Genomic DNA, 27,472 nt, shown 5'->3' on the forward strand with positions numbered 1-27,472 from the left:
GCCTGTCAACGACGTCGTTGGAACCTGAAATCATATTATAGGGATGGACAAATCCCGATTTGGATTGCGCGTCAGAAGAACTGTTGGAGACATACTGAACCCAAGATGTGTTCTGCCATCAATACAATACAATTATACCATTCATTCATGCCAATGACATTCATGCCAATAGACACTTAATCCTCCAAGACGACAATGCACATACCTTGCAGGCGTTGTGCAGGACGTCAAAAACATCTTTAGAATGACCCAGTGTCAGTCCAGACCTGAACCCGATAAGACGTGTTTGGGATGAAATTGGCCGCAGTATTACCAGACATGACAATCATGTTGACAACTTGAATTAGCTCAGAAAGGCAACAGTCCGTGAATGGAACAGTTTGCCAATGCAGTTTTTTTAATAAAGTTGGCTCGGTCAATGTCCAAAAGGCGTGCATCTGTCATCAAACACAGAGGAGGATACAGTGAATACTGATTGCTTCCTGTACACTAAAACAGTGCTGGTGACATTCGACTGTTTGTTCCTTGCACTATTGCTCTTTATTCCTTTCGAACATAATTTTTTTCCTTCACATCGATTCCAAACATGTTCACTGATGAAATTTGTCTTTCGCTTACGTTTTGTTTTGTTCTCAGTAAACATGGGTAAATGTCTTTTCCCTTCTACTTCAGTTCCATTGTTATATCGTTCGTGTAAGACACAAAAACCAAACATACCAAGATTTCTATCCAACTACAGTAACTCCTATTTTGAGATGAGTTTTACACATTTTCACATGAACACCTTCTATTATGTTGCTGTAATTATATCCCCAAAATTCAGCGTCACAGCATAGGATAGGAGTAACAGTACTGTCGCACATCTTAAACATATCTTTACAACGAATATCATCTTGTGTCCTTTGAGTGAGTTTAGTTTTACGCCGCACTCACAAATATTCCAACAATATATGGCGGAGGCCTGTAAATAATCGAGTCTGGACCAGACAATCCAGTGATCAACAACATGAGCATCGATTTGCGCAATTGGAAACCGATGACACGTGTCAACCAAGTCAGCGAGCCTGACCACCCGATCCCGTTAGTCGCCTTTTATGGCACGCATGAGTTGCTGAAGGTCTATTCTACCCTGGGACCTTCACGGGTCCTCTGCTATCTACTTTATAACCATCACAGCTTTAGAACTCTGGCAAGCAAAAGAAAATTGAGCCGTATCAGGTTTTGTGAAATAGGCTTACAGTGGGCTTTTATGTACACCTGGTGGTGCAAAAGTTAAGCACCACCAAATTCAAAAAGGAATTTGAAGTATAAAAGGCCCTCATGAATACAACCAGTGCGATTTCCACCAAGTACCTACTTCCTACATGCTTGTTCAAAATCATGGCAAAATGTCAATGATTGTGAAATGCGTTCATCTACGGATATAAGTTGACCACCCCTTCCTCTGGAGAATCACAGTTTATCTGGAAAAATCTGACAAGCCATATTTTTTCTCTATTAAGTTCGTGCTGTAATCATGCACCGAAAACTATCCCAGGACACCAGATGGCAGATATTGGGTATGCACAGAGGTGGTTTGTCGTGTCGTGCCATCGGTAGAGATTTGAACATTACTGTGATAAGCAGACTGATTGACGAGCACCATGCCACTGGTAACGTCAAGGACAGACCAAGGTCAAGCCGACCTCAGAGAAGCAGTGCAAGAGATGACCGAGCCCATGTGCGCTTAGCCAGAATGAATCTTTGGCAGAACAGTAGGCAGTTACGCGAAGAATGCCACCAGATAACACAGTCTCGTCCAGTACGATTCGTCGACCGTACCCGACTAAGTGCCGGCCAACCAATACGACGGAAATTACTGATGGCCAGACACAAGCAGCTGCGGCTAGAGTGGTTTACAGTTCGTGAACAGTTTAACTTGAGATCTTGAAGGTGTGTCCACTGGTCAGATGAAAGCAGAGTTTTGCTTCATGTTATCGATGGTCGGGCATACGTGTGGAGAGCACAGATGACCGCCTACGCCAAGCGTAATATTGCTGCGGAAGTTCCATTTGGTGATGGATCAGTTATATGGGGTTGTTCCCATGATTGCAAACTACAGCTGGTTCAGGTTCATACAAACCTTAACGGACAAGGATACCACCAAATTCTTGACCATGAGGTCGTACCACACTTTGATGGACATCCACTAGCATCCAGACCAATATTTATGGATGACAATGTCAGACCCCATCGCGCTCGAGCCGTCACCGACTTCATACGAAGGGACGCCATTGAGACTCTTCCATACTGGCCAGCCCTAAGCCCGGATTTAAATCCCATTGCAAATATGTGAGACAATAACTGTGCAAGAACTGGCTCAGGCACTCCAAGAGGATTCCAATGTGGAGAATCCAACGACTGGTTCACAGCATGAGAAGACGTGTCTGAAATTTTATCCCTGTGCAGGATGGTTATACCCAATATTGGTGAGATTACACAGAGCGATGTTGCATTGCGGAATCCATGATTGGGCGAGATTGCATTGGTCAATCGTTCACGGTTTGTGACTGTCAGAGTTGTTTCAGGTCCCATGTGATAAAAGTTACGATTAAAGTCACCATTTTCGGCTAATTTGTTCCTTGTTGTGCTTTTCACAGTTTTTCACCAATGGTGGCTTTTCATCGAACACAAAACACCACGACACATAAGCATTACATACCCAGAGGAATGTATTAATAAAGCACTAACATCATAAAGTAGGTGGTGCTTAACTTTTGCACACTTTATAGTTCACAACAGATCGCCTACTAACTGAAAAAGTTACTGTGCATAACAGAAAATTGTATGAAATTAATGTTATGACGAAAAGGTCTAAAAATAACCATAAATATCCATGCAGTAAAGCAGTATACATGAAATTTGATGTCGAGCATAGCATATAGCACATGCATTCTCTAGCCTCTTATTGCAGTGGAAAACACGTTATATTCAAACTAAACTGCACGTACGTCATGCCACTGCTCAAAAAAAATCAGCGTCTCCGCATCGTGGGTGTACTTGAAATTGGAATGGCCTAAAAATGACTGGCCGTCCACGATGAGGCCATCAATGAGAACCCATCTGAGGATTCGATTCCAGATTGCCAGTGTGACTGCTAAGACCATTCCTGGCTTACGTCGAATCAGTTCCAGGACTGTACGGAACCAAATGGTGGAGCACAACAATCAGTCCCGACGCCCTGCAGTACGTTCAATATTGCTCCGGCATCTCCAACAGGTATGCTTTCCCCGGTGCCGACTGAATCTACACTAGTGGATGACAAGATTGGGATGGTGCTTTCGTCTGGACAGTTCTGGTGGCAGGACAACGGTGTTACAGACGATAAGGTGAATGGTATGCTGACACGTGGGCTAATCGACATTTTGGTGGTAGAAGCCTTATGGTATGGGGGTTAGTAATTATCAAGGTCAGGCACAAATCTGACAGGTCGCAATACAGGGATGAGATAAGCGGGTTTCACGTCGTGCTGTGACATATCCCATGGGACAGCTGGATATTCCCAATGAGGATGAACAGTGCATCAAACCTTTAGATCACATTGTCCTTCTTCTGATGGCTCTAATGACACGAAACATTTCTTAACTCAATCTTTTTATTTCGTTTTAGTTGGCAAGACAGACAATGCTTTGAATACATTAAATCTGCTTGCACAAATTAATATTGTACATCATACTAAACAAAAACAAACTGTACAGAAACGGATATTTTCAGGTTTAAAAACCCTAAAAATCACAACTGAAGTTGTAACAGATACAATGTATATGAAAAAGGATAAAACAGATTAAGTTAACAGTTTGTTTTTGTGACATGATTATAACATCATTGATAAGGATTGAATAGCTATACTCCAATTGACAACCCTCTAATAGTTTATTTACGTATAGTAATTTGTGCATGTCAGAATTCCTGCACTGCACTTTTTTTTCTCATGAACCACCACCCTTGAGAACGAAACACCTTGAGGTTTGTCCCACTTACTACACTATTACACTAGGCATATCAATACACTGGCTAAGAATTGTTTGTTACCCTTTAAATATAGCTATGATAAACTACTCATGGCAATTCTTACCTGTTTCATCAAAATCCATCTGTCTAAAATAGTGTGTCAACAGTTAATATGAGAAAAAAAGCTACTAGGTTCTGAAGCTCACCTGATTAGGTAGAAATAATGATAGCCATGATTATAAATGGGACTGGAATTCTGTGAGCAGTTTTTTTAGACCAATCCTGGAATTATACATAGCTTATTTCACCATTATAACAAAATATAAGACTTTGATAGTTGAGCAAGTAAACGTTTCTGAAGATCAAATCATCAACAGTTTGTTGTTTTGCTTTAAATTCTTCACTATCTGCAGAAATGCACTTGCTTAATGGGGAAAAGTTTCAATTAAATAGAAATGTGATAGGGAGACAACAGTTCATATATGGCAGCTTCAAAACTTAATAATATAATCGAACAATAAAATCTAAACTTTAAACTTTGTGGTACTGTCCTTGGGTTTGGCCTTTGTGATTTACACATTTTTGTGTTTTCTGTAAAATGAGTTACGCACAGTACTTGCATCAAGCCACTGATTTTTCCAAATTTGATAGAAAACATTTTAGATGTGAACATACTGTGGTTGTGAATGAATAGGACTTGTAATTCACATATATAGTGATAGACACCATGAACTGGAAGGAGAGGATTTGTAGCAAAGAAGTGGGATATTGGATATGAATTAATGGACAATTACATAAAATGAAATGAAACAACATGACCCTAAATCAGACCCAAACAGTGATATGGGATTTTCAAATAGATATCCTGATAGATTAGACCCAGAAGAGAATGCTGTGGTAGATTTTTCATGGAATAAAGTTTGTTTTCATGGTTATGTGGTACTGTATTTTATCCTAAGATTAGATCAAACAGTAATTTACAATTAAAAGTGAAATATAACTAACAAGATTAAATGCATAAAAGCAATTTTACATTTGGAAAAGAATCCAGATTGATGTTATTCAGCAAGATTCCTAACACCAATTACGAAAAGGTTTGTGAAGTTTTTGTGAATTATTGTTTAATTACCCGAATGTTACCATATTTTAGATTGTATGTTGATTGTCTTTCTAAAACATCCACCACAGCCTATATAAATGTACATTTGGTTCCATGAATGGTGATTTTTTTTTTTAAATTCACAAGTCACCAACAGAATTAAACAATGTTTCAACTGAAGTGGTGGAAATGACCTGACTTTTACCGTAGAGATGGTGGATATTCATAAAATGGATGGACAACAAATACCCATGACAAAAGCTCAGACAGAGAATATCTCCCTGAGCTACAAATAGTTTTAAGATGAAAATATACTTCTAATGTCTAAACATTTCCGACATACATTTGCACAATTAGGATGTAACTGAACCTCCACTGTTTTGTTTCCTACCAATTCTGGCGACCTGAAATAAACATGTCACACAAAGCATAAATAAAGGACTGATGCATATGCATTGACTATACAATATCAGTGACTGTCTTACAAACACCATGCTATATAACACTATCATAAAGGTTGCATGACAAAAGTAACATTAACAGAATCCAATCAAAAAGTGATTGGTCAAGTCTCTACATCCTGCCGTGTGTAACACAGGGAAATGTCTCACTCCTCCACAACTATGTACAAAATGCTACAGCTGTACATATTTTAAAACTAACAGTCTCAAACACTAAAAGACTATTGCATATTTGTTTATCTTGCATTTATGAGAACCTATAAAATCTATAAACACAAAGTAATATCAAAAATGAGTAAATGAGTAATGAGAACATGTTCTAGATATAGCTCCACTAAATCATCTTGTTTTGTGAGTAACAAGCGCTTAATTTCAAATATTATGTGAAACTTAAATTATTCTGCCATGTCTCAAATCCTCTACATTCACAATAACTTCTGCGAATACAGTTTAGTTCATTTTTAAAGTAACTCTGAGAACTATTCAAAAATTATGAAAGTAACTGTTAAAAATGTGAAAACAGCAATAAACATGCTCTGAAACTACTGGTAACATTACTGCTGTGTGTATTATCCTTTTAGCTAATAGATGATGCACAAACACCTTCTTTGACACTAACCACTGCCAGTGTGTTACAACAAAAACTTTTCTTTGAGAAGCTCTGTACTGATAATACTTCTGGTGCTTTGCTTCTTTGTTAATTCATTAAAATGCAGTTTGACTACCATATCCCAAACTACAACCGCCAAACCTACACATTACTGATTGTACATCACATGCTCACAGACATAAGTGAGAATTATATTATTGAGTAAGGCAATGACACCACTGTACAAGGGAAAATTGGGGATACATATATACACATCTATACAATATCATGCCCATTTCTAACTGACTAGAGAGGAGAATAGTGTATATTCTAAAAGTAGGTTAATATGATATCCGAAAGAGACCAATGTAACATGCTTTGGAAAACTTAGGGAAGGTAGGATAACTATATAGATGAGAACTTGTTTATTATATTATGAGACATTATGGTACAGATTCTAATACTGTTGTCTAGCAAAAGTGACTTGTAACAAGTATTTCTTTGCACAAGAAAAAAGTAGTGTGTATCTCTCCTGACAATGAGTGAGCAGATATCTAACTCTATATCTGCTTTAAAATACTTTTACTCCAATCTTGCAAAAAATATGCAGGGATTTAGCATGCTTGAAAATAAACTGATCCATGCATGTATAAAGCATTGTGAAAATCATCTCACACCATTCAAGTAACCACTTAACATACATCTTTTTAGTCATATATCTGAATCCAAACAAAATCAGGCATAATCCAGCTTTATTAGACAAGAACATATAAATTCTAAAGAATGAATATTTAAGTCATAGAAAAATGAATAGAATTGTTATTGGTAGAAGTTATTGGCCAAAATGTTTGGTTTCAAAACCCATGTTATGATCAGTCATAAAATGCAAATAGAAAAAACACATGCATGCACGCACGCACGCATGCACACACACATGCACGCACACACACACAAAGAGAGAAAAGTAAAACTGCGTTAGTGCCATGAATATGTATTTCTACTGACATCCTGCATAACCAAACATCTCTCTCAACTTAATAACCATACTTCATAATGTAAACCTTTAAAAGCATATATTGTAACAGAAAAAGTATGCATCAAATTATTGACAATAGTAACTATTGTTTGAGAATTTGTGCGATAACCAGACCTGTATTACACCATTGCCAAAATAACTAATGGGACAAAGTCCTCAAAGAGGCTTCAGTTGGCTCTGCATTAGTCCCTCATCATAATCATGATTATAGATTCCTTTGAATGACAATGACAATGAACTTCTTTCTTCTGGGTCTATCAGTGTTCTTGCTTCTTCATTTGTTTCACCTAAATTATGGTGGAGAACAGATGTGGGTCAAAGCATACAAGTCTGCCTTATGCCTTCCAGCAAGAAGTATATTTACCTTAAGATTATAGTTGAGGTGCAATGAGGACAAGTAGCTCTGTGAGACAAAGGGCAGAGAATTGTGTCAAAAATCTAAGTTGTTGTTATGAACACAACACAACAGAATTATGGCAATGTTGTGTGCGAGGTTAGGTATTTGTAGGAAAATCTCTTATTTGATCAAATACTAAACTCGACAACTCTTCAGAACTTGATCTACAGTCATGATGGAAGGAAGGGAAGCCAATTATTACAAAATATTCTAAGTAACTGGTGAACTAAGAATCATATAGGATCTTTACTTAGAAAATTAATCACAAATATTACACATACACACAAAAAATGAAGAAAGCTATGGAAACACTAAATTATGAAACACATGGTTAAAAAACTGTTTTCTTTGAGAATAGACTTATGACTGTTTGATTCTTGTTAAAGTTATGTTTCTTGTTCACTTTCAAACAGAAAAAATCCATCTCATTTCTGATATGATCTACAAGATATTGTGTCAAAAACAGTTTGTTTTACAAAGATTATTTTTATACTATGTACAAACATTAGGCAAGATATACTGGTATATAATGAAATAATCAAGTGACCTTTCTACAGCTTCAAAGAGACAAAAGCAGCTCTGATGAAACCACCGTTCTAAGACTTTACTTTCACATCCGATAGGTCATTCCATTTCACATGTACAATAATACTATGTTGTAAGATTTCATGATTAATAAAAATTCCAAAACCTTCATGATTATAGTATCAATATTTGTAACTTTACAGTGTTGTCATTCATGTATAAAGTTTTTCTTAAAACACATCATTAACCACTCTCTTCCAACAGAGATTGCTTCCCACGTACCTCTGTTCTAATACTGCAATATTTCTTGATTCTCATAACATCCTCTAGCAGCAATAAAAAACCAACATGAATTATCTCCTTTTTGTTATCAAATTAGAAAATGTGTTACATTGACTTAGATCCAGTATGGTGGGTGCCGTTAGTGGTGGAGTGGAGACACAGCAATAGGGAGTGAAGGTATCAGTCGACAAGATGGGTTTGTTTATACCACAACTGGTTGTGGCAAGTCACTAACTTATTCAAGTCTCCCATGTGCAAGTGAAACCAAAACGATCAATGTTCACTTTTGCGGTCTCATTTCTTTTATGGAAGATTAATGTAAGTTGAATTCATCAGCGGACTTGTGTTAATGAGACTCACACGACACGGAGTAGCAAGTTTGCTAAAATGCTACTGATTTGTCATGACATGACTGAGTTCTGTCTAGAAGAAAAATTTGCTCATCATGCAAGGGTGAAGAAGTTCTAGATCCCCAAAACTTAATCTGATTGCAACCAATCAACAATAATGAACGTTCACCAAATGAAAGGCCTGTATTAGAACAGAAGTACGTGGGACAATATGACTAGAGTAACTTCTGTGGGAAGAGAATGATCCCAATTCTTAGTAGACAGAAAAAAGAAAAAAACAAACATTCCTTAGTGTGATTATATATACTTAACATTTATCCGCATTTATATCCATATTAAATGTAGGATGCAATGCATTAGCTACTAAATTATGTTGTTGTTAATTAGTTGTTCAGTATCAGGCAGATTTTTGTTCACTTCAAATTTAAACAAAGTTAAATAAAAACCATATTGTCACATACTGTGTATGACTGAATGTGATGAAATTTGCTTTGTTTTAGCCTTTAAAACTTCGGACAACCATGAGCACTGTCTTTTATATCCCAAAGATTCATACCCTCATATTGGTATGTTTTAGTAAATCCATGCCAGTCTCAACTGTAACCCAAGTCAAAACCCAACTAGGACACAAGTCTGTACAGTTGTTCCACTTACCTAACCTAAAAACACAACAGACAACTAAAGACTAAAGTTATCACTGTCATATCAAGAAGGATCCATAAACCATTACCTAAAGCCTAATATTTTCATCCTTGCTCTCTGGAAGCACATCCTCATGCCACATTAGCTCAACGAATGAGGAACCTGAAGTATTTGCATCATTGCTTTGGAAATACATCCAAAACACAGCAGAGTTTTTAACTAGTATGCCTCATGCTTTTGAGTTACCTCACTTAGAATACTTTGAGGGCTTCTTTGTGAGTGATGCCTCTCTTGTAAAACCCATGCTTTTTAAAGAAAACTTTAAGTCCCTGGAAGTTACAGCTCAAACAATACTAACGAAATGACAGTTATACACACCTTTTTCAGTGAAAGAAGCAACTTTTCTTGTTTTTTCAATCAATTATGTCTCACAAGCACTTACATCTTTTCAGATAAATACTGACAATAAATGATTCTTTCGCATTACCATCACTGTACATGCATGCAATATATCAAATGGGCAGTCCTTTCCAAACTTGTTAAACCAAAACAGGAGGTTGGATAAGTGCATGAAACAAGTACCTCACAACCTTACAGGATATACTATTAAATTTATTTGTGATACCATTCCAAGCAAAACCAGCTAGAAATCCGGTGTAGATTTTAGTCCACTAAACTCTTGAAAAAAAAATGAATTGCTAATGTGTTATTTTTTCCCCAAATGTTTAAGAAATTCCTGGGCAATAAAGCAGATTTACCAGATATGATAACTTTAAGATGTCAATGCACCATGTGATTGCAAGATCAGATGTGGCAGCAGTGGTCAAATTTTTAAAGCATTTCTTTTTACAAGGGCCCGCAAAATTCCTTTTGTTAACGTAGAGATCTCGATGCACATAACCCAATAGTTAGCCTGGATCATATACATGTTCACGCTCAAATCCTTGAGATGGTGACTCCAAACTATTTTATGATTGAGAAATAACTCAGATTATATTTTACCCAATCTTTGGTGGGTATTAATCAATCTATATGCAACAACCACGCCATACTGTATTCCTCTGTGTGACACAAGAGAACCCTATAATCTTGCCTCCATTTGCCAACAATATCACAACAGCATAAACTAATGGTAATTCAGAACCATAAAAGAACAAAGCCTACCACTAGTGTTTTTTAACACAAGTACTACTAGTGAAATATATATACACCATTTCAGTGTAGTAATATGTTTCAAGTATATCATGACAACCATCTCTCTATTTAATAAATAATGCACACTGAAGTTAATTACATTGTTGGTTAAGAGGGCAAATAGGGCTACTGCAATAGGTCAAATGCTTGAAAACAAAACACCCATATTTGGATGTTCAGCTTACTAGAATTCAAAGTTTAAGAGATATTTTTAAGTGTTTAAGCCACTTTAAACTTCACAGATGGATATGAAGGTAACTCCTTTTTAAAGAAATAATAAGAGCCATAATTTAAGCACAATTCGAATTTTGAGTGCATTTTTGACCAATAACATAGCTGGTATCCAAATATCGTTTTTCCGCATACCACACAATACCTTTTTACCAAGATGCATATAGTATTTGCTGAAACATATTCCCAAATGACATTTTCTACGACAACAGAAAAATCAATGAAGCATCTTTCCAAAATTCCAAAAGAGTATAATGCACCATGTTGCATAATGGTTCATTAAGAAATTCTGAAGTGATATTAAAATGAATCCTACCCTCATACAATCCTAAGTCAATAATTTTTGGAATCTTTTTTCCAATCCTTGGATAGGTAAAGTCAGATGAACCTGCTTATTGAATGGGATAGAGAGGGTCTATTCACTTATCTTCCTCCTTCCGCATGAGAAGATTCAAGTTACAGTCTGCAGCTTGTGTAATAGATCCACATTATACCATGTGGTTTGTCTCAAATTTATCACTTAGTGGAGCAACTGATTTGTGATTTACTATCATATGGCCTTCATATTTTGAGAGTTTGAAATATCATCTATGATTTTTTTAACTGATCACATGACCCTGACATGCCACAAAGATGATGATCCAGGGAAACATCACCAGCTCTGAAAAGTGGAATGCCTAGGGAATGCAGCTCCAGACATAACAGAAAGGCCATGTACCTCATCACATTAGTCTCTTTCAACAACACTTATTATTGCATTACCATTCCTCTGGCAAATACAGTAACACTACACGAGGTCTGTATGATACCAAATGATAAAATGTATATTCTTTTTCCTTAGGATACATGTGTTCTAGTTGATATTTTCATACATTATCAAAACCAACCACACGTTATGAAATGCATTTTAAAAAACAAACACTTATCTTATAAAACATAACAGATTCAAGTTATTGTATGGCAGAGAAATGGTTTACATTTACACAAAATTCTTTCATTCAAAGTCAATTAAAAAACCGGTTAGTAACAGTAAAGATGTTATTTACATTTACAAACAAGAAATGCTACACTTAATAGTTACCACAGGAAATCTCAACTAACAGATACTACAGAGCACAATTTGCATGCATGTTGCAAGAAACAATGAAGATGTCTGTTGAAGAGCTTCTCTGTAGACATGTATCTAATACTGTGTTGATACTTGAAGACAAATTCAAATCCAGCAGGCTTATTCCATGGCTGACTCAAACTCTAAACCAAAACTACGTTATGAGGTCAGTCCAAATACTATATAAAAGTGACAGGGTTGTGACAATGGCAGGAAATCCAATTACATCTGAAGAGTTTTCAACTATTTTTGAAAAAAAATGACAAAATAACGCAAGACTCCATCAGTGTGATTAATACTAGAAAATTTCATAAACAGCAGAAGAAAGTTTTGCTCTTGGGAAAATGTACACATTTGCAGATTGAGCAAAAAGACTACAACATTATCAGAAAATGTGACAGATATATTTTGTTCATAAATGGGAAAACTGAAAAAACAAAAGTGATTTTAATTGAAAATCTCTTGGTATCAACAGAAAATACTTCACATGAAAAAAAGTAAGTTCTGCATAAAATAACATAAACATAATTTAGCATTTCACAATGTTGTCAGCTTATGTCATTTTTAAGGTAGTTTATTCTTTGTCAGTGTTTGATAAAACAGGCAGCAGTAGAACAGACAACAAACTGATCACAGTCACTACATAAGCACAAACAAAATACCTCCAGATTTGACGACAAATTCTAACATGAATGATGTTTGATGCATTACAAATCATTTGTATAAGTATATATATGTATATAATATATATTTATATGTAAGTAAAAAATAAATAATTTAGCACTTTACGAGGCACAAGAATATATTTATACATTAACAGTCTGAGCAGTATGTTGATTTTTTCAAGCGGTCAACAATGAGAGATCTAAACAATAATATCATCAAGCTACTGGATTTCCACTGGAATTGAACACAATGAAATATGCATACTGTTTACATAATGGTGGATGAATTTGATTCATGACCATTAATTGTTCTGACCATAATGGAATATTCAAAGGACAGTTTCTATTTATTCTGGCTTGGAAGACAATCCTTCCAAACAATTGAACACACAACTGTTGCAGAATAAATGTACTATCTGAAAAAATAGCTTTAAGCACCAATGAATTAAGAATACATTTCTCAGAAAAAACATAAGCTCTCAGTTACACTGTGGAATGAAAAAGAACTTGCTGGAGCAGATTATAAGATCTATGGTATCAACTGACTATCTGTTCTGACGGAAGGAGGGACAAAATGGAAGAATGTATCGTCAGGAGGAAGGCTAGAATCATCAATTGGTGACTGTGTCAAGATTGTTTTCTCTGTTCTAAACCTGCTGCAACATAAGAGAACAAACAGAGGACTGCATAGCACATCTGGTCAGCCTGAAACAGAAAGAAAACATGATTGTGAATTATCTTTCTATTAGTATCTTGAAAAGTACAACAGCATTATTATCTGCATACAATTATGACCATAAAATGCAAAAGTGAAAACACATATACTTTATGACAACTCAACAATCTTCACTATCATTAAAAATATAATAGGAAAAAGCCTTCAGTACATGTTCCTATTCATAGATATTCATGGGTTTGTAAAGGAAAAGGCACTTCACAGGAAGTTTTGAAGTCCTGGAAACATGGAGAAAGAAATGTCTTCATCTGTTACATAACTATAACAAATATGACAAATCATACAATATTGATACTGTTGTGTTTATGAAAATACAATACAATATAAAATTAATTCCTATCGATTCTTTCCTTCCAGCTTAACACAATACTGATCCCGAGTACATATGCCAGCACAGTATCATATATGCATTCTGAAATATTACTTTTTTGGTAAAAATCTTTGATGCAGGATTATCTGATTATATAATTTGAAGTGGAACCTTGTTGAAAGATACAAAGTCAATCTAATTTATAGGTTCATTGGTGAATTACTTTCATTGTGTATTTGAAAGATTTTTTCAGTGTTTTTATATAATGTTTTCACAGTGGTTTTGTTATTTAGGAACCATACACAAACTGGAATTATAAAAAAAAAATGCAAAAAACTGAATATGGTAACACTGAGAAACATGCTTGTGAACTTGACACATTGGTATCCAAGATAGAATACTGAAAGCTGACACAATTACAAGAAGACAAAAATGCTTTGCTTAGACTTCAGTACACACTGCACAAACGAGTGACAAAATCAAGCAAATGATAGCATGCATTTCAAATAAAATGAAGTGTTCAAATTCATAACTGTTATCAACTGGAATCACGCAACTTTCATTGCCTATCTACTAGATTTAACGTGAAGTTTATAGGCAACAGTGTTGGAACTGCAGGACTTGTTTTGAGCAATTTCCTACTTACATACTGTATCAAAAAAGCACACACTATTTGAATGAACCAGAATGAAATTAGTGTGTTAATCAATCAATGCATTTTGCTAAGCTTAAACCAGTATTAGGTGTGGGCATGAGAAATGAGGAATTGTATGGTAAAACTTTTATGTTATATAATAATGACAAACACAGAGTTTTCTCAGCTTCCCTCTACAATGGCCGCTTTGAAATTTTCCTTCAAACAAAGACTGCAGCTCTATCAATCAATCAAAGACTCTGGTGAGGGGCAATGAGCTTTGTAAAGGTAGCTTGGTAAGTGCATAACAAAGTTCAACACTTTCTCCAAAAGATATATATTCTCCCTTGACTGCCCAAAGGCAGGACGTGATCTTCTAAATATCTGTCTTCCATACAATTCTCAAGTTCCATTATATCAGTATAAAAATCTAAAACTTCAATACTCTTTGTTTGAGACAAAAAGTAAAAAACTCTTTCAAAAGAGGTCACGCTTTCTAGGCAGGTGCTTTCACCACTAAACCACGGTTGCGGTACTTGGAATACAGAGCTGTCAAAAATGACACGAGTAGAAATTGGAGGCATCTGTGAATCTTTCGTAAGACGGCTTAAGAAAAGCATGTGGGCACATCATTTGCCGTTTCTCATTTAGAGCACTCCAAAGACAAACTTCCTATTCCCTCCACATGAATACATGTATGGCAGCACATGTGGAAAACATCTGTCTGTAAACAAGATTATCAGGAGAAAAGAGTCTTTTAACATTTTATCTCACTATAAACCACTTTGATTATCAACAAAATGGTCTCTTTGCCTTAAACTTTTTACCATAATAATATGGACCCTTTACTTCATACCGAACAGCCCTATTTTCTGCTCAGGGTAGTTAGAAGTAATTATTGCATGGTGCAAAATCTGAAATCTGTTAGATAACCCCTCTTTTCAACTACATGTGCAGAAGGGAACATTATTTGATTTTTTTTTACCTTCACACAAAAACATCATAGATTATTAATCAAGACAGACACAGACACAGACACACAAAGACACAGTACTTTTGTACTTCTGACTTCAAGTTCAATACTTTTTTATAAACAAAGCCAGTTTGACAAAGTTTGGTTGAACATGTGTTATTTCTGGAAAGAAGTGGGCCTCTCTCCACATGGAGACATGCCATGGCATACTGTTTGAGCTTGTTGAAGTGAGGATTTATATCTTCTGAATATAGAGCAGGAACATGCCGATTTATCTTTACATGCTAGGGAAAGATAATTTTAGTCCAGCTATCAGCTTACGTAGTTAAGTATGCGATGCTTTATCAAGAGAATTTTTGCATCAAGAAAGACGGAAATTGCAAAGACTGCATTAGAAGTTCAGAATAGACAGCCTTAGAAGTTCAGAAATCTTATTGTATACTTAGCAGTACTTGTGACAGGACATTTGGCCCCCCAAATATTGTGAATTGTCCCTGACCAATGATCCAGTACATACATGCTGATCTTCATCATCTGCATATTGATTATGTCCACTTCTCTCAATTTGATTAATAACATATGCATTGTGAGTGATGGAGATAAGACCAGTTGATAGAAGTTGTCATAAGTGGTAGGAAATGAACAAAAAGGACAGTCATGTGACTTGTATATGACCAAGTCAGTATGATGGACTGTTAATCTGTTATTCACTCACATTTCTTCAGGGAATCATCAAACTGTTACAGATCTTTCTTCAGGAAGGAAAGAGCAATAATGCGAAATGTCCCACAAAAGGGACATGTTTTGCAAACCCTGCATGCTTTGTCAACTGGCAGAAGCTTGAACATTCATAACAGATGGCTTCAATTTGAGTGCAAGGCCACTGAGTGAACACATTACTACCAAGGTCATACCCTACAGCCTGTGGATGGGTAAGCTACTATCAGCTACGATATATCCTTATTTGGTTTGGTAGGACTGCTTCCTGCTATATAACAGTGACTCACAGCTACATGTGAGTCATCAAAGCTATTTAGGTGGATGACAGTACACACCTCATACATGCATCAGCAGCAGGTTTCACAGGGTTGTCCCAAACTATCAACCTGGTTGCATCTTTATGCTGCCATTACCACAAAGCTGAGGACTCTCTGGTACAACAGTCTTGTCCATGGGCAACAGAAAAAGTCAGTCCCCACTCTGTTTATACATGTTTAGTCATGTGGACTGGTGTCTTCTGTGGGCGAGAAGATTGTAGGTGGATCCTCCACCCCACCCCCAGGATTAGACATGCTTTCAAAATGCATGCTAGATAAAGGAGACATCATCAGAATCATCCTCAGTAACAACCTTTCAATTCTAATACACCATGCATTATACTGTCAAAACTGAAAACAAATAACAGGATTCACTGAACTGATTGGGTTATACCCCTATTTCACTATGCTACAACCTATCAAGATTACCACAACTTGTGCCCATTTGTCACCTACAATGTCATCATTCTCAGTTGGCCAGATTTTTTACATAATATCCTTTTCTATGCAGTATCTATGGTAATTCTACACAATAGGCAATAAAGAGACTGTACAGTTAGATGTAAATGCAGAAAACAATGCGACTGAGGACCCATTGTTAATACAATTTCACCTAGTATTGGCTGAATGGCTACATTTAATTCATGTTTAAGCAGCGATATATCAATGACTCACTCCTGATTTCACACAGTGCTCGCCAACATAGTGATGTAAGGCTTATGACATCCCAGACTCACTGCTGTAATTGCTGATTACACGCGAAGATTACAGATCAATGCCGAGTAAAATATGCATAATTGCTGAGTAAGACTCATAAAATTGGCCTCTAACCTACAAAATGGTCCCGATTCATGGATACAAAAGCTGACGATGACAGCCGATTCTTATTATCTAGCAACATGCTCTTAACTGAACCACTACTTTCTCTACTGCTACAACATATGGGATAGAAGATAGATATCTATCAATACAAAAGGAACAGGCACCAAAAAGCAGAAGGGTAAGTCTGTGGTTGAGGTTGGATGGAAGATTGAACGTTGGAAACTATGACAATCTCATGTCTTCACTCACATTCGAAGACACGTCTTCTTTCTTCAACTATCTATGCCTCCTAATAAGTCTGATGAACTGCTTAATTCCATGTTTCTCAGATGTTTTTAAAAAGTCAGCAACTTCAGGAAAGCTGTATGAAGTTAGCAGTTACTATGAGGCACCTACTCTCTGGTCAGCAATACTAAAGTGTCAACACACACCACAGCCATCGTTCACCCTGGGGTGTGCAAAGCTATCGTAAAGCACTACAATTGTACAGTGATTGCATATCCTGTCACACATGGGCATTGGAAGACCATCAGTCTGGAATATGAGATGGAATCTCCTTTACGCTGCTGAAGCCTTCGATGGCAAACACATCGTGATTCGTAAGCCTGGTTCTAATACAACTAGAAGGGTTTCTTCTTCATTGTCCAGTTGGTCCTTGTAGATGCTAATTACAGATTTCTAACGGTTGACATTGGAGGCCTGGGTCATATGTCATATGTTAAAATCTTCAATGCCTCAGAGTTGAACCACTGTAGAGAAAATGGCAGCATATCCTTGCCAGCTTTCGAAATAATTGCCAATCCGGAGGCCCAGCGTCAGTTGTTATTACATCGGGCTAGCAGTTTCAAATACATGTATTTGCAGGCTTGTGTTGCCTTCTGTAAATTATTTGTCTTTTTCAAAATGGAATATTTCCCATATTTTTTCCTTTATTACCGTTCTGAAATCATCCATGATCCATCATGTTAGAATAACTTACAGTTTCACTTCTTACTATTTCAGTGCATTGCGCATATGTATGTCAACACCAGTCTTCCACAAACAAAAGTTTTTCTCTGCACCACAGACATCTAGAATTCATCTGTGGAAAGTCTGTTTTCAATGGTTTGACTTTGCAGGGTTCATTCAGGCCCTGCTGATTTTAAAGCCTACAGGCAGCAGCAGGTCCTAATGGCCAACTAGCAAATTTACATACTGCAAACACTGGTCCTTGCTTGAACCTGAACCATTACCAAATGATGATCTTGACAAGCCTCACTTCATACTTGCAGATGATGCATTTGCCCTTCATCAGTATCAAACAAAGCTTCACTAAACAAGAGCTCTGTTAGAAGCTGACCTGACTGCCAACTACAGGATCTCCAGAGCAAGAAGAATCAAGGAGAAAAGGAGAATGCTTTTCGTATTCTTGCAAACCGATGGCAATTATTTGTTTCCATGACATAATTTGTATGGGGTTCTTGTTTTTCAAAAAAATATGGCGGAAAAGGTGGATGCTGAATACAACTTCATCCCTGGGTAGTGGCGTAGTGCTGATCCATTGATTGTGGAGGCTCGCCCTGAGAGACATTCGATAACGATTCCCAGGGCTCCTTACACAAAGCACTAAGTTAACCTTAGTGCAATGTTAAAGAATGGGAGTTAAGGTTAAGCTCAGTAAAGGTTACTTCATGACAGGAGTCTCTGGTGGTGAGGCTGTTCTCTTTGTTCTTGCCATGTTTGCATTAAAGCAGCTGAATTTAGGGTGATGTTGATTATGATTGCCGGTGCTTTTATATCTTTTCTGTCAGTCTGATGTGAATCGTACAAATCGTGACTAAAGCGAGAACATTACGTAACTGGATTGTGTCTATTTGGGAGGAGTCATGCTGATGCGTGGCTTTGACAACTCTGCTTTGTTAATCAATTAGCTTGTCGGTTTCATATTGGAGATGTGTCATGAGTTAATCATGATTGTTTGGGTGTGAAGCCTGGCATTAGCGGGATGACATATCATCGTTTCTGCCTCTCATTAATGGTACGACTCATCTGCACACTTCACCCATGGTTAAGCCAATTGCTCATGATGCCTGCTGATGCATTCCCGACAAACTCCCAACACACTGGTGACTATCCCATTCAGTCACGCATAATCTTTCAATTTTTTCAATCAGCTGTTCAAAAACTTGGGCCGATTCAAAAATCACATCCAGATTATGCAGACACACTCACATATCTTGCTGATATCTGTCAACTTCTCTAGGTATACTTCCAACATCATATGATCGCTGGTGATTATTTTTATAAACTACAATCGGGATCGAACATGGCTCAGTGAAATGGGGGTATTAAAGAAGTCAGGAAGGACTAGGTAAGATACAAAGATTGATTAGTCTTTATGACAGGTCCAGTGATACTACCTTAGCCTACACCCAACAGAGTACCCCAGTGAAATGTAATTTCTAGTTTCCTGCACAAACATGAAGGAAGAGGGGTTGTTGTACCCTCCACAGAATATAACCTATGCTGTAACATATACATGTATTCAAAGATTTGTGAAAAAAGGCAAATCCAAGTGAAAGAAAATGGAGTAGTCTAAAACTAGATGAAGAAAACTTAATGTATGATACAGCAATGATACAGCAATGAAATCTGGAAGACAAATGTTTTGCACACTTCATATACCAAAATATATAACCAGAATATTTTTTTCGGTATTTTTAGGGATTCTGGCCACACTGGATTCTAAGATAATTAGGTCTTCAGACGAATTTCGGGAGGCCTATTGTTATCATCCGAATATTATTATTATGTTTTACAGATTAAGATTGATATGCAGCAGAGATGGTTTGGGTGATCCTTGCACAGTCAGGCTGGTAAAGCTCATCATCAGCTCAGGGAAATCGCACCCTCTACACGCAGCCCAGACAGCGAATGGGACTTCTCCCAGGAAACAATGCCTAGTCGAACCCACCAAGGACCTTCCTGAGAATATGGAGGCTCCCCAACACTGCAGCCTTCTGCATTACCCAGATTGTCAGAAGGGCTGTGTTCCCGGTGGACAAGAGATCAGGAGGTACCAAACCAAGGGCACCGAGAACAATGGGGAGACTGACGACAGTGTACTGGGGATGCAAACGAGACATTTCAAAGGCGAGGTCCGCATATTTATCATGCTTTTCCTGAATCTTGACAATCACATTGCTGTCAAAAGGGACAGAAAATTCTATGATATAAATAATTTCATTGGTTTTATCAGAAAGGACAAGATCATGTTTGTTGGCTGGAATTCATCTCAGGGTGTATCTTGGCCTATTCCACAGAAAGTTTGAAAGCATCATTTTCCAGGACGCCCTGGACATGTTCAGGGTCGTACCATGAATGGACCTCGGGGTCAAAGCCGATTGGTGATTGCGAGTGGGAAGTGACTGGTCCTGAGCAGCAAAAAGGAAGCCCTCAGTTTCACATTTGAGACCAGCCGACTTCAGGCGAAGGAGTCGATTGGATTGCTGTTCTGTTCCACACACTGCATGTACACACAATGCAATGGCTTCTCAGACAGCTTCTCCACAAAAGCCCGACTCTGGGTAGACTTGGTAAAGGACTTCACCTGGTTTACTACCATCGCTGTACAGTACAGCAGTACATCACCATCAACAAAATGAATCTCAAATTTCATATTGTGTCAACAACCTTGGCACACTTAAAATAGCTTTCCTTGCTTTCATCATGAGTCTTGACGTGCATCACCAGAGGATAATCCAATAAATAAATATGTGCAAAAGTACAAAATAAAATTCTATCATGAAGAGACTCCACATTCATCAAACCTCAAGCTCCAGAATTGATTGGCATATATAAACAATTAAGAGAGGAACAAGGGTGGTATGCTCTGTTATCAGACATGATCCTTCTGGTCAGGCAGTCAAGACTCTGATTGTCTCAATTGGTCCAATCAGTTACTCCAAAGGAATAGGAGAGGACTGGCACAGCAAAAGTATTGGTGGCTTTGACCTTGTTTCGTGCATTTAGCTCTGAGCTCCAGATTTACACTCGGCCCAAAGCATATCTTGAATCTGGGCATTCTGGAGCTTGTCTCGACCTTGCATTCCAAGATAGGTGTATGTCTGATCTTCCACAAGATGCTCAATAACTCCTCCCCCTTGTAACCTGACCAATCCATCATTAGTTACCTTGCCACGTTTCAAATGAAGAGTATTACATTTGTCAAGTCCAAGTGTCATGCCAATATCATTAGAGAAGGACTCGATAACGAGAACCTGTTCTTTCAAATTAGTCTCTCCTTTGGCAAGGAGCTCGATTTCATCCAAGTAGAGGAGATGAGTAAGAGGTGTTGGGGATTTGTGCTGAGGAGGTCTGGGATGGTAACCCTCCTCCCTATTGAGCGGAAAACTCAAAGGATTCAAATTTAGACAGACTAAAAAGCAAAGGACAAAGGGGGGCAGCCCTAACTGGGTGATCTATGTTCAGTTCAGGGAATATAATTCCCCTTTTATTATTTACAGACTAAGATAGAATGCAGCAGAGAGGGTTCGGGTGATCCTGGCACAGACTGGTAAACCTCATCATCAGCTCAGGGCCAAGACAGCGAATGGGACTTCTCCCAGGAAACAATGCCTAGTAGAACCCACCATTTTTGAAAATCTTCTTCTACAGGACGGAATATATCACAATCAAGTTTGATACACCATTAGAAAGCCCATATACTGGAAAGCTTACTTTGTTCAAGGCATCTTGATATCTTTAATAGTTTCGGAGTTATCGCCCTTGAAAGTTGGTCAAATTTTCAAAGACACGTTTTCATAAGGTTCATAAAAATGTCATAACTCTGCAAAAGTACGATGGATTTCATCGTTAAGGACATCAAAGTGTAGATAATTGAATGGGGAACATCTTTGCTTCACATTATGGTTATGTAAAAATCAATACTTACGTCACATATACCACGGAAATACAATTTTCGCATTTCCAGCCAGAATTAACTCAAGTTTTAACAAGATGTTCCCATGTCGCACTGACAAAGAGATTTCAATTTTTAACGCCGCGATGGCACACTCAGAACACAAGTTTCTCTTCATCTGCATTACACTGGGTTAGCACTGAATGTTCACAGAAATACATGAGCATTAAGGAAATAGTTGATTCTGTAACAGCGAATGAGTTGAATTTTACTTCTCACTGAGCAATATTCCAGTTATTTGGCTGCAGTCTGTAAATGATCGAGTCTGGACCAGACAATCCAGTGATCAACAGCATGAGCATCGATCTGCGCAACTGGGTACCTTTGATAGGCCGTATCTCCTCTGTTCTTAGGTCTACAATCAAAACAATTAGTCTTCGGGACATGTCAGACTCTAATGTTTCCAGTAGTCTTTATATTTAACAGTCCCTTCCTCTCTGTTTTTCTGCCGTTTGTGCATTTTGTGTGTGTGTGTCAGCAGCGTTGAATCAGCGCCCAGTTAATGTAAAGAAAAACATTGTCATGGACAGTTCAGCTGGCATCCAAAGAAACTGTTCAAGTGAAGATAACCATGGTGGGTGCATGGGGGAAGTCTGAAGACCGTAGTATTGCCTTTGAGGCAAGCCTAGTTTTGCATTTTTCCCATGAATTCCTACTTTGAAAATCATTTCTTGTGAAGAAAGAGAAGTAAAATTGTCTCTTTGATGCTCTGAAATGAAAACACTGAAAATCAGAATGATTGATCTATCTTGTCTTTGAAAACATTTCATCTTGTCAATAGTTGCATCTTAAAAATTAGCTGATGAATATTTGCAGTTATCTCCATTGCACAACTTTCATAATTTTATCTCAAATTGTGTCAGTACATGAAAGGACAAAATCTACTTGAATGTTTTTAACAACTTCAGCGTCACTAGTTTATCTGCCAAGTAAAATGCAGGGAAATTCGGGTGGATGGCACTGCACCTTTTAAAATTTTGCAAATGGGATGTGGAACAAATGAGAAATTACTACTGGATTAACACAAACTAAGTGAAGAATGACCAGTTGCTTTGTAATGTGTCTACATCTCAAACAGTGTCATTACTAGTTTGAGATTGATAAGTTTCTGTAATTTGTAAATATGCAAGATACAAGGATACAAGGAAATTAGCACAACTTAACACAAGGGACACAACTACTGATTTTGTTCTAACATATTCAGACTGTTCATACCGAACACCCAGACTAGTAATTTACAGTGAATGGGGATGTATCATGTGCAGTGCTGAATTATGAAGAAGATGGTGCCTAGAAACATGCAGGTGACTGCAATATCACAGCATCCAAGAATGTTTCCTTCAGGTCCCCCAGTAAATATTATTCTGATCTTCAGTAACCTATGCTTGTTGTAAGAGAAAAATAACTGGGTCAGGTGGTCAAGCTTGCTGACATATGCCATCCTTTCCCAATTGTGCAGATCAATGCTCATTCTGTTGATAAGTAGATAGTCTGGTCCACAATTATTTATAGACCGCCACCACATAGTTGGTACTTTGCTGAGTGTGGCGTCACTCACTCACTTCCATAATATTTTGGCTATTGTGAGGGGAGCTGAGACAACTTATCTGTATTAGTAATAAATATGGTAACAGTGCTTGTTGGAAAATGTCTTTTCAGACAGGAACAGAGATCTAAGCCTTGGTACAGATCAAGGTCATAAGATAAATAAGATAAATCAGTCCATACATGTTCTAAAGATGACAACATATTACTCCAAAAGAAATATATTTTGTAAGTCCTCATGGCAGTGATATAATTTGAATCAATGTAAATTGACTTCATTTATATTTTCAATTGTGCCAAGGTCAACAAGTGAACACTTATCTTAAAATACAAAGGTCTATTGAAAGCACAACATCAAGCAAATTGAATAGTAAATACAATGTGTTAGTTGCTGAAATCTAAGACAATGATGTACTAGTAAACTACCAGCATTTGGTTTAAAATAAAACAATGCTAGCTAAATTTGTAAGCAAGGCCAGGTTAGGTGATGGTTGGAACGAAGGTTAATAAATCAGGCATGTAAAGCTATGGAAGCAGATGGTAAAGAGGACGTGCGTACTGTTTCCATTTTCATCAGGTAAAAGTAAGGCCTTGGCTCGTAACTTGGCGTATTGCACAGAAAATATCCTATGCATCATGAGTGCAGCCTCGTTGGCCTAATAAAAACAAGAAATTCATGCATAATCATTAACTCAGGGATAATGTTTAGGGTTTCAGGACAAGCTGATAATGGTTGTTGCTCTCTGTTATCTTCTTTAAGGTTTTCGCATTTTCTCTGTGTTTTATTTTTAATTTTTTGTTTTGTGTTGTACTAGCTGTAAAGACATTCAGAACAACAAGTCCAAAGAGAATAACCATCATGTGTATGACTCTTTTCCACTTATATCTAATGGCACCTAGGTTCCATAAAATATCAAAATGATTTCTTACATTCATCAATTCATTTATCGGTGTAAATTTAACTTTTCATTTCATTTTTTCTCCGAGTATTTTTTCATAAACATGAATGATTTGGGGGAAATGTATGCAGCAAGGGACAAAACGTACACAGAGGCCGCAAAATATCAAAACAAAATACCCCAAACAAAGACAAAAGCCACACTAGTATGTTTCTACAGACACACAAATCATTGTTATATATTTTATACACCAACTAGAATAAAAGAAAACAAAAACATGACACAAAATCCTTCACGACAAATATTAATAGATACGGAAAAAAAGAAAAGTCTGTTTAATGAAAGTAATCATTACATCTTTCGTATTTTTCCAAAACTAACTACATTGTAGAGATTTTCCATGTTAACATGGGTTAGGACAGACACCCTTTCATCTAACACAAACAACAGATTAATACGTGTGTTTCTGTTACAGGTTGATTGCATGTTTTCATACACAAGACAAACATACTTTTTTTTCAATTTCATGGATCACATGAACTAATCATGTTCATAGGAATAATAACTTGTAACTTCCTGATCATACTGAAAAGATTATCAACATGGTAATCCTGAAAAGCTGCCTGTTTCACTAGATGCATTGTACAGACCATGTTGAATGAACCCCCACCCACCCCCTCCCTCACCAAAACAATTGTTTTGTTGTGATTGTTTCTCCTCTTCATCTGATTTGACGCATTGATGTGCTATGGAATGTCTCTTAAAATATCAAATGCCTTATTCGCGATAATTTCAATCACTTTTGAAATCTGTATAAAACTAGTATCACTATCTTGACTTTGCATGATTATGCTCAGGGCTACTGTCCAGGGCTCACTTGCACAAAACGGTCTTAGAGCTACAATTATTGTAAATCCTTAAGATCACGATCTTAGGCTTTGGCTACAATCGCCATCCACTTGCACTTGTGCATGTGGATTAGGGCAATTGTACGGTGATTGTAAAGTTGATTGTAGGGGCCTAAGATTGATTGTAACTAAGACTGCTCTCTGCAAGCGGGCCCTGGCATTCTTACAACTGACCACACCAAATCAGTGTTCTTGCTATGGCTACTCAAATGGTATCAGTGCACTGTAAAATTACAAAAAAAGGCTGCCCCAAATTCAAAATCCTTTTGAAAAAAGGTGAGTCTCCAAAATGTAAACCACACTAATCATGTGGTAACATGATGGGCAAAGCAATGCAAACAGAAATGACATAGCAAAAAGTACACTATTTGATGTTCAAGGCAACTCTCACTTACCATGCTGGATTTGAATTTGTGCTGTATTACTTGTTTAGTTTTGGGATCTGAAAAAACAAACAATTGTTTTCAAACAATGCAAAAGATGACTACTAGAGGCAGAGAAAGGAGAGTAAAATGTAAATAGGAATACTGAGAGACATGATGACAGGGAAGTTAAACATCCTGATGAATGAGGGTACACCATACTGTCTTGCACAGCTTGTTCATGGATCTGTCAAATCTAATTAAAAATGATCAAAATCAAGCACATTACATAAAATGAAACCAAAAAGCTAGATAAAGTGGAATGTAAAATACTGTTGATATATGCTTTGTAAAAGTGGATAAGTTATAACATAGTACTCTGCACTCATGCCTGTTTGAGCTGTAGAATATTTATTACAAAAACAGAAAAATGTAAATGTAAACCTCTGATAAGGTAACGTAGGAAAAGATAACATGTCATTTATAACATCATGAGAACATTCTTAGAGAAATTTAACACAAACTACAACCAATACTCTTTCTCAAAAAACATTTAACATTGTTCTTTAGATGACAAAGTTTCATTTTCAGGTCTCAAAAGATCATTTTCTTTTAAAATGAAACAAAATAAATGTAGGGTAGAACTGGGTCTATGCTTGACTTTTAAGTGACAAGCAGGTTGAAAAAAAACCAGACAGAATAAATGTGATTTTCAAAAAAACATCCTTGAGGTTGAACAGTATAAATGCACTATTAAAACAGACTATTAATGAGTTAAAACAGGTCTGTGTTACGAATCCCAACACCAGTGTGACAAAAATAGGGAATACAAACATCAGCACCTTCCATGATCAGATCACTATTCATCAAATAAACCTAAATTTTAAGTTTGATAAGATTCAGCTTAAACCAGAGACCATCTACTGGTCTACATCCCATCACTCATATAACTTTCATAAGCAACAATTTAGCTACAAGATAAATGTTTACATAAATAGTGTAAAAAAAGGATTAAAGTTACACAGAACTGATGTAATTGCAGTGTAGGAAGTCACATTACACAGTATTTTCAACATAATATGCTCTGTATGTCCAAATCATGAGGTTAGAAAAAGTCTGCCGACTTAAACCTACCCAAAATTAATTTTGTGTGTGTGTGTGTGTGTGTATGTGTGTGTGTGTGTGTGTTTATAATGTTTCGATTACTCAAAGATGGATATAATTTGATAAACAGATTATCACACTTTTACATTTCACTACCATATATCACTTAACAGATAAAGTTGTGAACGGTGCTAAAAATTATACCGTACAAATTTCTTGTAAATAAAATGGAAACACTTGAGGGCAATAGCATCTAATTTATATTTTTGATACAAATTTATGTTGAGTGCACAGACACTCTACACTGTCACAAGCACACACTTGTGTTTGCTCATTATTACAGCAACTAGTCAATCATCCATTTCTGAAAATACATAGAAATGAAGAGTAGGTTGATAATGAAAAACATTGCAACTGACTGTTACAACTGATCATCAAAACAATGGTTAGCATGAATGCATGCAAGCACAATGCCTTTCAGGAAGAAAGAGGCTATTATTGGGAATACAGTTTCTCGGCGAAGCAATGATTGACTGAATAGGTTGAGTCAAGATCAGAACCCGTCATCTCAGGCTCAGGCAACTAACAACAGTCTGCAAACAAAGTCAGTTAT

The 27,472-nt window shown here is 36.9% G+C and overlaps 1 protein-coding gene across 8 annotated transcripts in view; it reads right to left on the reverse strand.

The window, feature by feature from the left end:
• Positions 1-11,697: 11,697 nt before the first annotated feature.
• The window catches only part of LOC137261938 (MAP kinase-activating death domain protein-like), a 108,580-nt gene continuing 92,805 nt past the window's right edge, over positions 11,698-27,472 (reverse strand). For 3 of the 8 annotated variants that reach the window (XM_067799753.1, XM_067799747.1, XM_067799752.1), the window contains 3 exons: positions 25,789-25,835; positions 24,146-24,242; positions 13,215-13,274 (listed from right to left, as the gene is read on the reverse strand). In XM_067799753.1, coding sequence (XP_067655854.1) covers positions 13,270-13,274; positions 24,146-24,242; positions 25,789-25,835 — 149 coding nt within the window. In that variant the 3' untranslated portion in view covers positions 13,215-13,269. Of the gene's footprint in view, positions 13,275-24,145; positions 24,243-25,788; positions 25,836-27,472 lie in introns of those variants that run through there. The other 5 variants (XM_067799754.1, XM_067799750.1, XM_067799755.1 and 2 more) reach the window with 3 other exon arrangements.

This window comes from Haliotis asinina, chromosome 14 (genome assembly GCF_037392515.1).
Source record: "Haliotis asinina isolate JCU_RB_2024 chromosome 14, JCU_Hal_asi_v2, whole genome shotgun sequence".
Taxonomy (NCBI): domain Eukaryota; kingdom Metazoa; phylum Mollusca; class Gastropoda; order Lepetellida; family Haliotidae; genus Haliotis; species Haliotis asinina.